Source organism: Triticum aestivum, chromosome 6B (assembly GCF_018294505.1).
Source record: "Triticum aestivum cultivar Chinese Spring chromosome 6B, IWGSC CS RefSeq v2.1, whole genome shotgun sequence".
Taxonomy (NCBI): Eukaryota; Viridiplantae; Streptophyta; class Magnoliopsida; order Poales; family Poaceae; genus Triticum; species Triticum aestivum.
The window spans coordinates 689,887,509-689,901,921 of NC_057810.1; the positions used below are offsets into that span (position 1 = coordinate 689,887,509).

The 14,413-nt window shown below is 45.2% G+C and overlaps 1 protein-coding gene across 8 annotated transcripts; it reads right to left on the bottom strand.

Annotated features, from left to right (window-relative positions):
- Positions 1-534: 534 nt before the first annotated feature.
- Positions 535-7,675, bottom strand: LOC123139297 (putative F-box/FBD/LRR-repeat protein At1g78760). Of its 8 annotated transcripts, none has more exons than XM_044559095.1 (10): positions 7,212-7,674; positions 6,252-7,140; positions 5,844-5,996; positions 5,565-5,754; positions 4,004-4,457; positions 2,986-3,853; positions 2,540-2,657; positions 2,249-2,422; positions 1,068-1,172; positions 535-852 (listed from the first exon to the last, which is right to left on the bottom strand). In XM_044559095.1, the coding sequence occupies exons 5-7, from the start codon at positions 4,198-4,200 to the stop codon at positions 2,619-2,621; spliced, it is 1,104 nt and encodes a 367-aa protein (XP_044415030.1). In that variant the 5' UTR covers positions 4,201-4,457; positions 5,565-5,754; positions 5,844-5,996; positions 6,252-7,140; positions 7,212-7,674; the 3' UTR covers positions 535-852; positions 1,068-1,172; positions 2,249-2,422; positions 2,540-2,618. The 8 variants fall into 8 exon arrangements, with proteins under 8 accessions (XP_044415030.1, XP_044415029.1, XP_044415034.1 ...); XM_044559094.1 differs by having other exon boundaries at positions 1,063-1,172; XM_044559099.1 differs by lacking the exon at positions 1,068-1,172 and having other exon boundaries at positions 4,004-4,411; positions 5,565-5,744; positions 7,212-7,675.
- Between the last annotated feature and the right edge of the window lie 6,738 nt (positions 7,676-14,413).

The following is a 14,413-nucleotide window of genomic DNA, read 5'->3' on the forward strand; positions in this document are numbered from 1 at the left end:
AATAAGTTAAACCTTCCTCCGAGGAGGAAATTAAACTTGATGGCAATAGAGCTCTAGGACCTGATAGAGCTGAGTGAAAACAAAGCTAACTGATGACTTCCAATGTCAAACCGTGCATGTCCCGATCGCAATGGGCATGGAGTTGCTACTAGGCAAATATCCAAGCGCACTACTACCCACCAACAAAATCGATATAGAAATAGGTCTCAACTTGGTCTTGTGATGATAATCCGCCAACATCAGTATCAACATACCAAAAGGAAACTTGCGTGGCTAGTTCACCAGACTATTTGGGCAAATGGTTTTCCCCAGCCTTTGCTTCCCTCAAGAGACAGGAAAGGAAGTGCATTAGCGCACATGGACACCCCGGATTTCCGGGTGGCGCAGTCAGACGATGAGCAATACTTTAGGTTTGAGCAGTGCAAAGGGATATAAACTATGCACACACAAAACTTAAAATTATGCTAACCAAACGATTCCAGTATATATTGATGATCTACAAAATATGCATATATGACACTAACACAGTTTCCGTTACTGATAACGCAAACATATAATGGACTTCTCAACTCCCATTAAAAAAACATAGCAATGTTTTAACGGCCATCATTTTGTTAAGTTGCACATTCCCAATTCAACAAAGTAGAAACCATTTTGCTAAGTCGCACAAAAAAAACCCACAAAGGCAGACTTCCAGCGGAGACCAAAGATGGGAAGGTGAAACTAAACATCACGGTAACAGGATAACCGCCAATACATGGCACCATTACAGACGACTCTTTAGAAAAACATAAAGTTTCGGACGAACATCATGGCCAAGCTCACATCTTAGTTCCAATCAGTGGATGGAAGCTGCACAAACAAGACAAGGCACAATAAGTTGGGTTCAAAGATGTACTCAGTTGACATATACAGGAATTTCAATTGCCTTGAATAGTGTGTACACTTCTGTATAGAATAAAAAAAAGGAATTTATTTTTGCTTCGGTTAATTTGGTTTACTGTCAGTTTTCTCAATATATACCAAATAAACCGAGTTCAAATTGGTATAGAAATCTCATACCATACCATAAACCGTATAATTGGGCTCGGTTTGGTTTTAAAATGCACAGGGTCACTGAATAGAACTTTGATGTAGAGGAACTAAACTGCACCCTGACCAAAAATCTGTAGCTGTTAAAAAATAGTTAGCCATGTGAGGCAACACCAAGACATATGACCATTCAAAGAGGCCTTAAGATCCAGGAGGGCTTTTCGCTTAAAACAAGTTGAACCCATGCAATTTGACTGCCAATCTCTGTTAATCAAACCAACAACAGGCTCGGGCAACACTAAATACAGGCAAAGGTAGTCCTTGCTGGATGGATGTAGATCACTATACTGCGCATTCAATCCACTATCAATTCTTAGTAAAATGTATTCTACCAAATGGAATACGATAAGAGCTAAAGAGAATTCAAGAGGGAAAACTCAAAACGGTGCCCGGGCTCATCTGCTCCCTCTCAGCAAAAAATTCAAAAAAAATACTAGAAAAATTCAAAAAATTCCAATTTTTTTTGTGGTGGTAGATAATTTGACGCGTGAGGTGCGCCCCAAAATTCAACTCATTTGGACATCTGAGCAGCTCTCGGCAAAAAAGACAAATCGGGTCAAAACAGTGTGTGAACAGTATACATTTTTACAGACCCTGATTTTGTCTTTTTTGCCGAGAGCTGCTCAGATGCTCAAATGAGTTGAATTTTGGGGCGCACCTCACGCGTCAAATTATCTACCACCACAAAAAAATTTGGAATTTTTTGAATTTTTCTAGTATTTTTTTTGAATTTTTTTCTAAGCGTGGGTGCAGATGAGCCCGGGTGCAGATTAGCCGCACTCATTCAAGAGCTACTATTTTCATCAATAACTAAACGGTAGAAGTAGAGTTGTAAAAGAAATTTGAAAATGATAGAAAGGTAAGAGACTAAAAATTAGAACATTTTTGCATGGATGGTACAGATTTATACGCACATCACAAATCGGTGCTAACTACCGTAGTGTCACCAGAAACTACAGAATAATAAAATTGTGTTGAGATTTAACTGCTATTCTAAACTACATCTGTCCATCACATACCATGTAAACCCAAAAAATGGTCATACATTCAAATTGATGTATAATTACAGCGGATATGTTAGAACAAGTAGGAATGGGCTGCCATACATTCTACAGTAACTGATAATGGATACCAAACATGGATGAAGGTAACTTACAATCTGAGTGCAACTGCAGCACTTGATGCTAATCTGCTCACCAAGTATACCACGTGTGCTCAATACCTTCAAAAGTTTGCGAACACCATTGTCAACTTTTCCACACTCAATGTTCACAGCCAAAGTGGGCGCACACACGAATGATTGTTTGGATCCGGTTGCTCCTACAAAGTTCTACAAGACACAAAACACTCATTACAATAAAGAAAACATAAAAGATAATACCTCCACTCATACATCAACATATTTGAATTAATAACACAGCAACATCTTTATATATACACAATATACCTTAGTGTTATCAAGCTGAAGAATGAGCTTCTCAAGATAAGCCGTAAACCACTCATTGAGTGTCAGAGTCTTTAATTTGTCAAAATTGGGGCAATGTTCCAAATCCCGTCTGAAGAAACTGGAGAAATTGCAAATGAACAAAAAGGAAACTCTTGAGTCTCTAAGACAAAATACGAGGAACTTAATTTAGATGTTTTAATTTCAAAACTAGGAAAGAACTACACCCATAGGCCCTGAACTATCATACTTATTCAGTCAAGCCACTATGTTATGAATTTATTGATTTGAGGCACACTAGGTGAACATAAAGTTAGCAAGCCGTGGTGATGAAAATAGGCAGCTTGACTATATGCAGCTCGAACATGGAAAATAAATAGTACAACTAGAAGAGAAACCATGGGTGGCAACTCGCAAATAACAGTAATAAAGATAGCCGCAAAGCATACCACTCCAGGATCAGCAATCAATTCCAAATCAACAGCACTGGACAATCCATCGAGAAGCAGGCACTCTTCATCACGACATTCACAGGAAGGATCATTGCAATCCTCCGGGTAACTTTCACAAGAATCGTTGCATGACTGGCCAAGCATAACATATGCTGTTTCCAGTAATAGCATCTTTCCAAGGGAAGGAGTCATGTCATCAAATTCATTTAGTTGCAGCGAGATAAGACGCAGGGCATCAATATGAATGCGGAAATCCTGAGGGAAGCTGCAATCCCCAATGAACCACAAATGCTCTAGTGATTTGGAAGATATGCGCTCATCAATGCGGCAATCTTCCAATGTTAGCTCCTCTAATACTGGGCAGTGCGAGAAATCCAGCGAGGAATTTACGAGGTCAACTTGACACAATCTCATGGTCTTCAACTGCCTGGAGAAGAGACGTCCGTCGAGCAGTAACCGTTCGTCGCCTAAATGGCCATCGCAAACCGAGAGCTTTTCAACGCAGCACTTCAGTACGTACTTGATCAGGAGCTTGGTTTGTGTGAAATCATCATAGTCCTCGTCAATGCAAGGATTGATCTTGCAATGGGTCAGAGGCGACTTCCCACTGAGGTGGATCATGAGCTTCGCCAGCTGACTGAAACGCTCGCAGCTGAAACCTGACCATTCGTCAAAGATGAAGCGCAGGCTGGTCTTGCGCCTCCAGAGGTCACGCCACTGGGTGTTGAGCACGCAGGTCTGAAGGGCGTCATCCCCTGGCAGGAAGGACAGGATGTGCTCGAGCACGTCGTCGTGGAGGGCGCGGAAGGGATCGTCGCCGGTGCCATCAGCCATCTCGTGATTTCCGTCGAACAGGTGGCGGGCGCTGCGGAAGCGTGGAAACAAAGATGATCAGAAACACAGGAAAGGAGGGGGAAATCCTTGGCTGGCCGCAATGCCGACTCGTAGAATCCGCGTGATGATCTATTCACTCCCTCTATATATAAAGAAGAAAAGAAGAAGGCAGCAGCATCACCTGAGCTCGACTGCGGGAAGAGATTGCAGCTTCACCTGAGCACGACCCGCGGACGGGCGGAAGCTCCGGCCACCGGCAGCCGCGGGGAAGAACAGGGAGAGGAAGACGCCTCCTACCATCCCACCCCGACGGTATTTAACGAACCACAACAAGGGGAGAGCAGAGGGCGGCGCCGTCCCTCCACCTCCATTCCCCATGCGCCATTATTGCCGCGCTCATTCCGCAAAGAGAAGTCGCACGGGAGCGGAATACGAGACAACCGCCGAGCACTCGGAAGCAGAGGAGCACGTGATTCAAGTACCAGTGAATTTTCTTGGGTGAATGTGTTACCTTGCAAGCAGATTCTAAACTGCTCTTGTGACAGTTCATCACTGTTTCAGAGGGATGAAGTTCAAGGCCAACCATGCTCTGCATCTTGCAAAAATTTCTTCAGTCAAGAGTCAAGTCGCTCTCTCTGCAATGTTACACAGCACACCTAGTGAATTAATTACTCCTTGTGCCACGTGATTCAAGTGCCAGTGAATTTTCTTGTGTGATTGTGTCTCCTTGCAAGCAGATTCATGAGCTGGCGGTCCAACTCATGAGGCTCAACTTAAACTGCTCCAGTACAGGTTCAGCATTTCAGAGGGATGAAGCTATCATGCTCTGCAGCATGCAAAATTTTACTATTCGGAAACTCTGCAGTGCTGCAGCAATATGCACACCAAACCTAGTGGATTAACTGGCCAGATAATGTCACCAAACCTAGTGAATTAATTGGCCAGGCAATCTCTCCCTGATATGCTATTTCTTGAGACCGTTTATAACGAGTAAAAGAGGAGAGGAGCTGCATTTATACATCATTAGTTATAATGTGAAATTCCTGTCTTTGCACTGCCTCCATCCCCCAACATCTAGATGCATAATTCCCACTATTTTTATTTTTATTTTGCTTGCTACAATGTTTCTTTTTCTAAAAATAAAAAATGCGAGGCCACAATGTTTTAGCATCCGGTTGACATATTTAGGATATGCTGGAATGTTCAAACAATTCTATAGCATCATCTGGTTGACAGATTTTGCCCTTGTATATTTGTAGATATCAAATCTGAGATGCAAATTCAGAAGCCGTATATGCAGAGACTTACAAACCATCATGCTCAACAAATACAGTTAGTTTCAGACTAGCCAAAAGCAAGAGGTACAGGCTAACAGCCAACACATGGCCACCATTTTTGCTTTATAATTTGGGACGGATGTAGTACTATTTTTGCTTTATTTGTTTCGGATTAATTTGAAATGAGTTTGATATTATTTACAACATTGCATATGCACAAATATGTCTGGCAGAAGTAAAGTTGAAATTTTCGTCTCCAATTTTTGGTCTACTGCAAAAGCGGAAAATTTTCTGGAGACCAAAAACCTTCTCTCTCCACACCTAAGAGGCTAAGACTGCTTTTTGGTCTGCTGTGGAGATACTCTAATTGATATGTAATTATAGCAGACATGTTAGAACAAGTAGGAAGGGTTGTCATACATTCTAATTGGCAATGAATACTAGATATGGAGAAAGCTAACTTACAATCTGAGTCCGTATGTGGATCCTCCTTGATGCTAATTTGATCACGAAGTATGCCGCATGTACTTAAGATATTCAAGACTGCAAGAACTCCCTCATCAACCTCTTCACATTCAACGTAAACGGACTTAATGCATGCACAAACAAATGATTGTGTTTTTGTTTCCTGGGCTCCTGTTGCTCCTACAATGTCCTATCAGATAAGAGCACTTAGTAAGACAAATACAACATCCACAATAACACCTTAAATAATACAGCAACATCGTTATATACAGCATATACCTCGGTATTGTCAAGCTTAAGAGTGAGTATCTCAAGGACTGGAGAATGTCGGAGAATGCAAACTAGGCCAACAGCCGTAAACCACTCATTGAGTAACAGAGTCTTCAATTTGCCAAAAATGGGACACCATTTCAAATCCCATCTGTAGAGAAACTGAACAAGTTGCAAAGAACAAAAAAGAACCTGAGACTCTAGAAGATTAAATAATTTATGCTATAAGAAACTAAAATATCATATTTTATCCAGACGGTGTTGTTAGCCATCGATTCGAGATGCATTAGATGAAGATAAAGTACCAAAATGTGACAATGAAAGTAAAGAACTTGCTTATCTGCAGTTCTAACAAGAGATAGATATACTACAAGAGAAACTTTCAGGTGACAAATAACAAGAGTAGTGCAAGCATACCATTTGAGGTGAAGCAATCAAGTCCAACTTGACAGCATTGGACAAACCATTGAGAAGCACCGCCTTGTTGGTAGGCTAGGCATGACAACCACAGCAAGGATCATCACAATTACGCCTGTTCTTGTGACAGAAATCATGGCATCCATCTTTGAGGCTAACATGGGCTGTTTCTAGCAATGGCATGTTTTCGAGGAAAGGTGTCAACCCTTCGAAATCCTCTAGATGCAACGAGATAAGACTCGGGGCACAAATCAGAAGACGGACATTGTCCGGTAACAAACAGTACTCGGTGATGCACAGGCGCTTTAGTGACATGGATGATATCTCACATGCACGAATGTTGCAAAGTTGAATCCTTAGGTCCTCTAGCACCAGGCAGCCTGAGAAGTTCAAAGCAGAGTGGTCGAGGTTGACCCCTTCAAGGTGCAGGGTCTTCAAGTGTTGGGAGATGAGACTAAGGGGCACATCGAACACTGGTAGGTCGTACTGAATGTCAGCTGCTCTTACTATGAGTTCCTCAGCTTCGCACGCCAGAGCGTAATCAATCAACAGCCTGGTGTTTGTGAACGTGTTCTCCGGCCCATCATCAGGGTAGGCATCGATCTCACACCTGACGAGAGGCGAGTTGCCGCGGAGACAGATGAACAGCTTCACCAACTGTTTGAAACGGTTGTATCGCGGAAACGTTGGCCCATCAAAGATGAACAGCAAGCTGGTGAAGCGCCTCCAGAGGTCGCGCCACCGGGTGTCGAGCACACAGGTCTGCAGGGCATCCTCTGCCGGAAGGAAGGACAGCACGCGCGATAGGAGCTCGTCAGGGAGGTCTCCAAAAGGGTCTCTGTCACTCGCCGCAGCCATCTCGAGCATTCCGTCGAACAGGTGGCGGGCACTGCGAGAGCGGAGAGAAATCAGGGAATCATGTACTAGGTTTCTCTAAGGAGGTAAAGAGACTGGAATCACCTCGATTCGTGACAGTCGGAATCGCCCGTCGCCGGCAGCGGCGGGGAAGAGGGAGAGCAGGAGGACTCCTCCGTTACTGGGTGCTGGCAGATCCGAAGTCCTCCGCCCGCCGCATGCCCGCCGACGAAACCCTCGCCAACTTCCCTCTCCAAGCGCGCTGGACGGGTACAGGCTACGAGCGAGCGGCCGACGGGAAGCCCTCTCTTCCTTGGCGTCGGAGTTGGAAGGGGAGCACCGGAGCGGAGGAAGAAGGGGCGGCGGCTGGGACGCGGTCACAGGCACGGGGGATGGGGGTCGACGGCTTGCCTTGTCCCGTCGCCTCCGCGCAGCACAGCGCCGTCGCAGCGCTAATCGGCCGTGACCTTCCTCGCGCGGGGCGGGCGGCGGGTGCAGGGAGGGAGGGGAGAGACGAACAGAGGAACAAGAGGAGGCCCGCCTACGTGTCTCTCCCCTAGCAGCTGAGCTGACATTGGCGGCCCACGCTGAACCGGCCGGTTTAGACACGAGACGGATAGCCGTTTGTTTTTTCATCAAAACTACTCAAGGGACGTCTATTGTTCCACCCGGCCGTATGTGGCGTCGCACCGCTCACTTGCCCAACATGTCTCCTTCCTCGCCCCGTCGACCATCCTCTAACCCCTTCTCCACTTCCTTTTTAGATGTCGAGGATCCCTCCCCCACCTCCTTCCATCCGGTCAATGCTCGGACTTCTCTTCGTCAGTGATTTTGCAGCCAGTCCTATCATCTCTGTCCCCGGCTCGTCCTCGATGGCTACATGACGGCTGACCATGTCATCCCCGTCTCTAGCTTGGTGCTCCTCAGGGTCGTCTCCAAATTAACTGAAACACCAAAGATTTTTCAAGCAACTCGAGATAAGCAAAACACTAAATTAAATCCAAGTTTTGACTCGCTGAATATTTACCCTCTACAAACAGCAGTTTACAAAAGATTTCAAGCTTTCCAGATCAGGAGCAATCCTTTTATCCGCAACAAGAACTATCACTTGTCCTTCTTTCATCCAGCAGCATCGAGCTAGAGGGGGTGTCGTCGTGGAGGTGACAATATCATTTGCCCTTCTTTACATATTGGCATGCAAGGACACATGCCAATAAGAGGTACTATGGCCTACAAAGGCATGTTGAGTTGGAAGCAATGCCCTTGATGGATGCATGATTGGACTCGAGCGGGAGGCGTCAACAGTGAGCGCTAGGTCAGGATTAAGGGTAGGAATATTTAGATAGATTCCCTTAACTTACGATGACAACCACTAAAAAGATAGCGATAGACACACGGAATGAGGCAACTTGTCATGCAAGGACGTGAGAGTAAGATGGACGGGAGGGGAGAGGTTTGCTAGAGGGGGCTCATCAGGCCATATGGGGATGGGTCAAAGGTGTTCCTAACGAGTGATCACGAATATTTGTGGGTGGGTGGAAGTGTCGTGGTTTTGTCACGGCAGATGTCCTCGTGAAAGGACTTAGTCGTGGAGCCATCGCTATGGGTTAGCTTAAAGGGGTTAAAGCGGACAAGGGACGCAAGAGAGTTTTATACTAGTTCGGCCCCTTACGATGAAGGTAAAAGCCTACGTCTAGTTGTGATGGGATTATTGGGGTTTTGATGACCAGGGAGCATATATGCTTGCCTGAGTCTCGAGTTGTTGTTTCTTGTCCCTGAACCACCGCCTGGTCGTCCCCTTATATACACAGGTTGACGCCCGACTGGTTTACAGAGTTCCGAGGCCGGCTCATACAAGTGTCTGGCTCGGTCTCTTCCTTTCCTTAACTTACAACACAAGTTATACAACTATGGCGGTTTATAACTATGGGCCCTAATCCGCCTTTGGGCTCTGGGCCTCTAAGCTTTAATAGTAGAGCGCCATCTTATTTATCTTCACGGGCTTCGGTATGGATGAGCGTGAACCGGCCCCTCCTGGGCGGTTTACACTCAGTAGTTATATCCCCAACATTAGGCCCCAGATTGATTTGAACCTGTTCATGTCAATCTTCAACACTTAGAAATATTCCCTGAACATTTTCTTGCAATCCTCATAAACCGCCAAGATGTCTTCTCCTTGTAAACTTTGGTAAACCGCCATGACGTCATCTTCTGAAATCGTAATAAATCATTATGATGTCATCCCTGCATAAAAGATTAAAAGATTCCCTTCATTTAATCTCCCGAAGATCGAGGCGACAATTGCGCCCCCTCTTGTCGCCTCAGGCTCCTCGAGTCTCGCGACTGTCGCTTATCCTCTTGCCTTTATAAATAAGACCAGGGGTTCTTCCATTTCCCCCCTTGCCTCTTCGCATCTTCTTCCTCCTCGCGACCCCGAAGAGCTCAAGCACCGCCGCCGCCGTCGATCCTTGAACCTGCACCGACTAGGCCGCTGCATCAACCTGTTCGTACCAGAGCCCCTGCGACGCTCTTCCACCACCACGTGGCCATGGTAAGTACTCCTTTCCTCAATTTATCGAATCTGCATTAGGGTTTCAAAGTTCTTCGGTGTTCATCAGCGTTCATCGGTGTTTATCTGCCTTCTCTTAGCATCTTTTTGAATCTAGCTAGTCCTGACAGCTTTATCATTGTAGCCAAAGCCGTAGTTTTAATCTGCCCCGCCGTAGCCTCTTGTTGTTCCTGGATAGATCTCATCTAGACTGTTATTGTTCTACCATCGCCATTTTAGGGATCGGAAAATTTTCTTTACTAGGCCGCGGCAGATCCAAAATTATAATACCATCTTGCAAAACCTGTTTCTCCAGTACTTAGTAAATTTCAGATATGCTTCTTCCACTTGTGGGTGGTTTAACCTTTAGAAAATGATAATCCGCCAGTTACCATTAGCCCTCGCATAAACCGCCATCTTATCATGAGCACCCATATCCGGTTTATAGTGCATATATATTTGAATTAATTTCCTCGGTTTAACACCGGTTTGTGCACATCAATCTTGAACCGTAAACTGGCTTTTGCACTTCCTTTACAGTCTGTTCTTAAGAATGGACAAGCAATTCGCCTCTTGCAACTGGGTTCCTTCCCGGATCACAGAGACTCAACTCAATGGGTATGTTCTAACTGGCACTTTGGCCAAGAAAGAGGTTATTCATTGGCGAGTCCCAGGCCCTGAGTGCCCTCCTGAACCTCAAGATGGAGAAGTGGTGGTATTTATGCAGCATCTAGACCGGGGATTTAGCCCTCCCAGATCAAAGTTTTTCCGGGATGTGCTGGCCAACTTCCAACTCCACCCTCAAGACATTGGACCGAACTCTGTGTCCAATATTTGTAATTTCCAAGTGTTCTGTGAAGTTTACCTTCAAGAAGAACCAACTGTTGAGCTCTTCAGGGACTTTTTCCACTTAAATCGCCGAACTGAATTCTCTGACGGCCCCAACACTGAACTTGGCGGAGTGTCGATTCAGAAAAGAAAATAAGTTGATTTCCTCATGCCAAACATCACAACCACCCCAAAGATTGGAACCAAACATGGTTCTATTGTCGGAACACTGCTCCTGCTGAAGAAAACCCTCTGCCGGATTACCGTGCTCACTGGCTCAGCAATGGCCACCCACTACCTCAACGGCTCACTGCCAAAGAACGACAAATTTATGCACCTCAACTCGCCAAGCTCCGGGCTTTCCTAGCCAATGGTTTAACCGGCGTTGACCTCGTTCGTTGCTGGGTTTCGTGGGGTATCTTGCCTTTAAGCCGCCGTACCAGGTTGATGCATGAGTATACCGGGGATATCAAGGACCCTCAACGGCGCCATGAGATAGAGATAACTGATGATGAAGTCACTGAGGCCGTCAAGAAAATGCTAGATGAACCGATCATTGAATGCAGCAAAACTGGGTTGTGTCCCTTTAACACCTCCAACAAACTGCCAGCGGTAAAAAAATTCATCTTTCTGCTTTTCTGATCCGTCTCCACTTTAACATTGTTCTGATGATTCTTTGTTTATTCTTATAGGCCAAAGATCCTTTCTGGAAGAGGAAAACTCTGGATAAACCATCAAAAACTCAAGAGAAAACGGCGAGGACTTCTCGTGCCAAGGCCGTCAAGAAGTCATCCAAGAAGAAAACCGCCAAGTCCTCTGAACCGCTCGAAGATGTTGATGATTCGGAACAAGAGGTAGAACTTGACTCCCTTGGCTCATTTTTCATACACCTTATTGACAACGACCATTACCAGGATGATGCGAAAGCTAGCCGTGCTGAGAATTTTGAGGTAATCTCCCTTTCCTCCACTTCCGATCTTGTGCCCGTAAGAAAAATCCGCCGCGCAATCCGGAAAGTGAAGCGTTCACATCCTTTCACTCATTTGGATCCACAGCATCCTAAAGCTCGTTGCACAACCCGGCATAGTGGCCAGCAAGTCACTTCCTCCCGTTTACCAGACACTCCACTCCGGAAGCGTCGTGCAGAGGTCTTGTGTAATTCTATCAAATCTTATCCCTTGGCGTGTTACTTCCGATATCCTCTTAATCCGTCTAACTCAAATTATCAGGTGACTTCTAACTCCTCATCTGGCGATTCATCAACCACACAAATGCCTCCCCTGAAAACCGTCCCTGGGTACATATAATAATGTTAACTTTGTCGTCTTGCGCCGGTTCACCATACTAATCCTCTATTGTCAATTTGCAGTGCCAAAGCCCGTTTTAGCAAGAAAGCAAAGACCAATGCCCCTACTGATGAGATTGAACCGGATAGGACCTCAGAAGGTGCTGGCAGAGATGTTGATGTCGCCATGGATGACCCGGTGCCACAAAGCCAGGCCACTGATGTTGATCCGCCTGAAGTCAATCCGGCAAGCCCTCATATCAATCCATCAAGTCCGCAAGCCAATCCTCCACATCCAACTACTGATCCGCCAAGCCCTGCCAAGACCGCAGACAAAACGGCAAGCTCAAATGCAGCAACTGATGACGTTGTGATTACTGAGATTGGCTATACTTCTCCTGGTAATCCTGTCACTTTGGCAAAGCACAGTGCCAAGGTGAAAGCTGATGTGTCGAATTATGCTCATCTCTCCGCTCAGGAACTTCATTCTGGATACTTAAACCGCCTTTACACAAACCGTGATTATGAAGCCGGTTTGGTCAACTTGATGAAGGAACGTTATGAGGTAACTTTCAAACACTTCATAAATTTTCTTTGTACTGTATAACTCCATTGTAGCCCCCAAGGGCCGGTTTATCTCTTGAAGATGAATCGGGACTTTCTATTTCAAACTTGTCTTTGTTGAATTCCTTCATCTTTGAGTTTTCTGATCAAATATGCATTAGCTCCCAAGTGCCAAGATTAATACTTGTATTGAGCCTTGGGACTTTGAATGATATTCAAAATAAAAAGCAATCCACATTAGCCCCCAAGTGCCAAGCGTATAACTTGTTATGTGCTTGGGACTTTGAGAAAAAATCTTAACATCTCTATCATCTGTCTTGTGTAGGCTGACTTAAATGTCAAAGATTCCCAGATTGCTGAGCTTGAAGAAAACATTAAATCCCAGCAAGCAGAAACCTCCAAGGCCAAAGACGAACTGAAGGGCGCTTTGACTGCCACGGAACAAATGAAGGATGGTTTTACAAGTGAACGGGCGGATTGGGAGACAGAGAAAACTGCTCTCTTAAAGCGGGCCGAAGATGTTGAAGCAGCCCTCAAACCGGTTGCAGAGGAGCTAACTGGGTTGAAATATCAACTGAATGCTATGACTTCAGCATTTTTTGGTATGTACCATTTGTCAATACCATCCTTAATCATTTGTGAAATTGGTCGGTTTAACAGAAACTTCTTAAATCGTTGCAGGTAGTCGTATTGCTCATCTAGGTTCTGACATACGGATGAAGTTAAAGGCAGCACATACACTGGTAGAACAATTGTACACTGGCGCGCAACGAGTAATCTGTGCGGCCTCCTTCAACAAATCGGCACCAACATTGATCAAGGATACCTTGACCAAATTATCCATGACTCCAGCCCAGATGGAAGAGATGAAGCGATCTGCTGCAAGGGCTGGCGCTTTAACAGCGCTGACGCGGGCCAAAGCGTGGATTGCCGATCTTGATCCGGCAGACATCGCAAAGGGTTATCCTGGTCAACAGGAGGATGGATCAGACTTTGACAATGAAGCCCTCAAAGTCTTGACCAAAGAGATGCGCCCACTGGCAAGCCAATTGGCTGAGGGGGCTGATTTATCTGTCTATCGGTCCAGCTATGATGCGGACAACAAACATGTTGATGCAGCCGTGAAGGAAGTACAGAACCTGATCCCTCCAATCCGTAAGCACACCTATGCCCCTAACATTGAACCGTCCAACCTTATAAGCAACGAAGTTGTCTTTCAAGCCTTAACCAGGATTGATTGGACCACCCTTGACTTCCAGCCACTGGATGAGTAGGAGGCTGAACTGACGCGTGATGATCCTTCAACTTCGCGTCAGCCTGATGCTGAGTCATAATCCGCCAGCCGGTTTAATTGTCACAGATAGTGTTGTGAGCAACAAACAATTATTCTTTTGGGCATCTAAAGCCCCGTGTAATAGGCTAGTTTAAATACTTTGATCTTCTGCCATCGTGCACTGCTACCTGATTTTGTTAATCCGACATGATTGGTGCTATGCATGTTTGATTTGCCTTGGTATTTCGTAGAAAATCATGCCTTCTGCATGTTAAACACTTAAACATTTCCTGGCGGTTTACCGCCGGACGGGTTATGATACTCAATGTAGAACCAGAATCTTTATAACCAAGGTTATAAAATACTGAAATATGAAATATATCATACCTGCGATATTAAATCACTTTTGTTAGTTGACCAACTTGCTTAGTAAGGGTGATAACCCAAACTTTGAATATTTGAAAACGCCCACCGCATTGTGCTGGTACGTAATAAGTCATGCCGGGTTATGATTAACACTGGATGATCATCCTGGCGACTTATAGTCAATGCCGGACCGGAAAGATGCCGGTTCATCATTGATTGTCGGCTTAATAGCTGATAACTGTAAACCACGCCGGGTTAAGAAACACCGGGTTGATGTGAAGACATATAGTCTGGCCGGGCCAAGAGACACCAGTTTACCTTAAAACTTTATCAACAGAGATAAAACTTGCAAAAACAAAATCAAATAAAAACTTGTAGTCGAGGCTTTTCGAGGGCTGCCAGGCCCAAATGCGAGGCTTTTCATGGGCTGCCATGCCACTGAG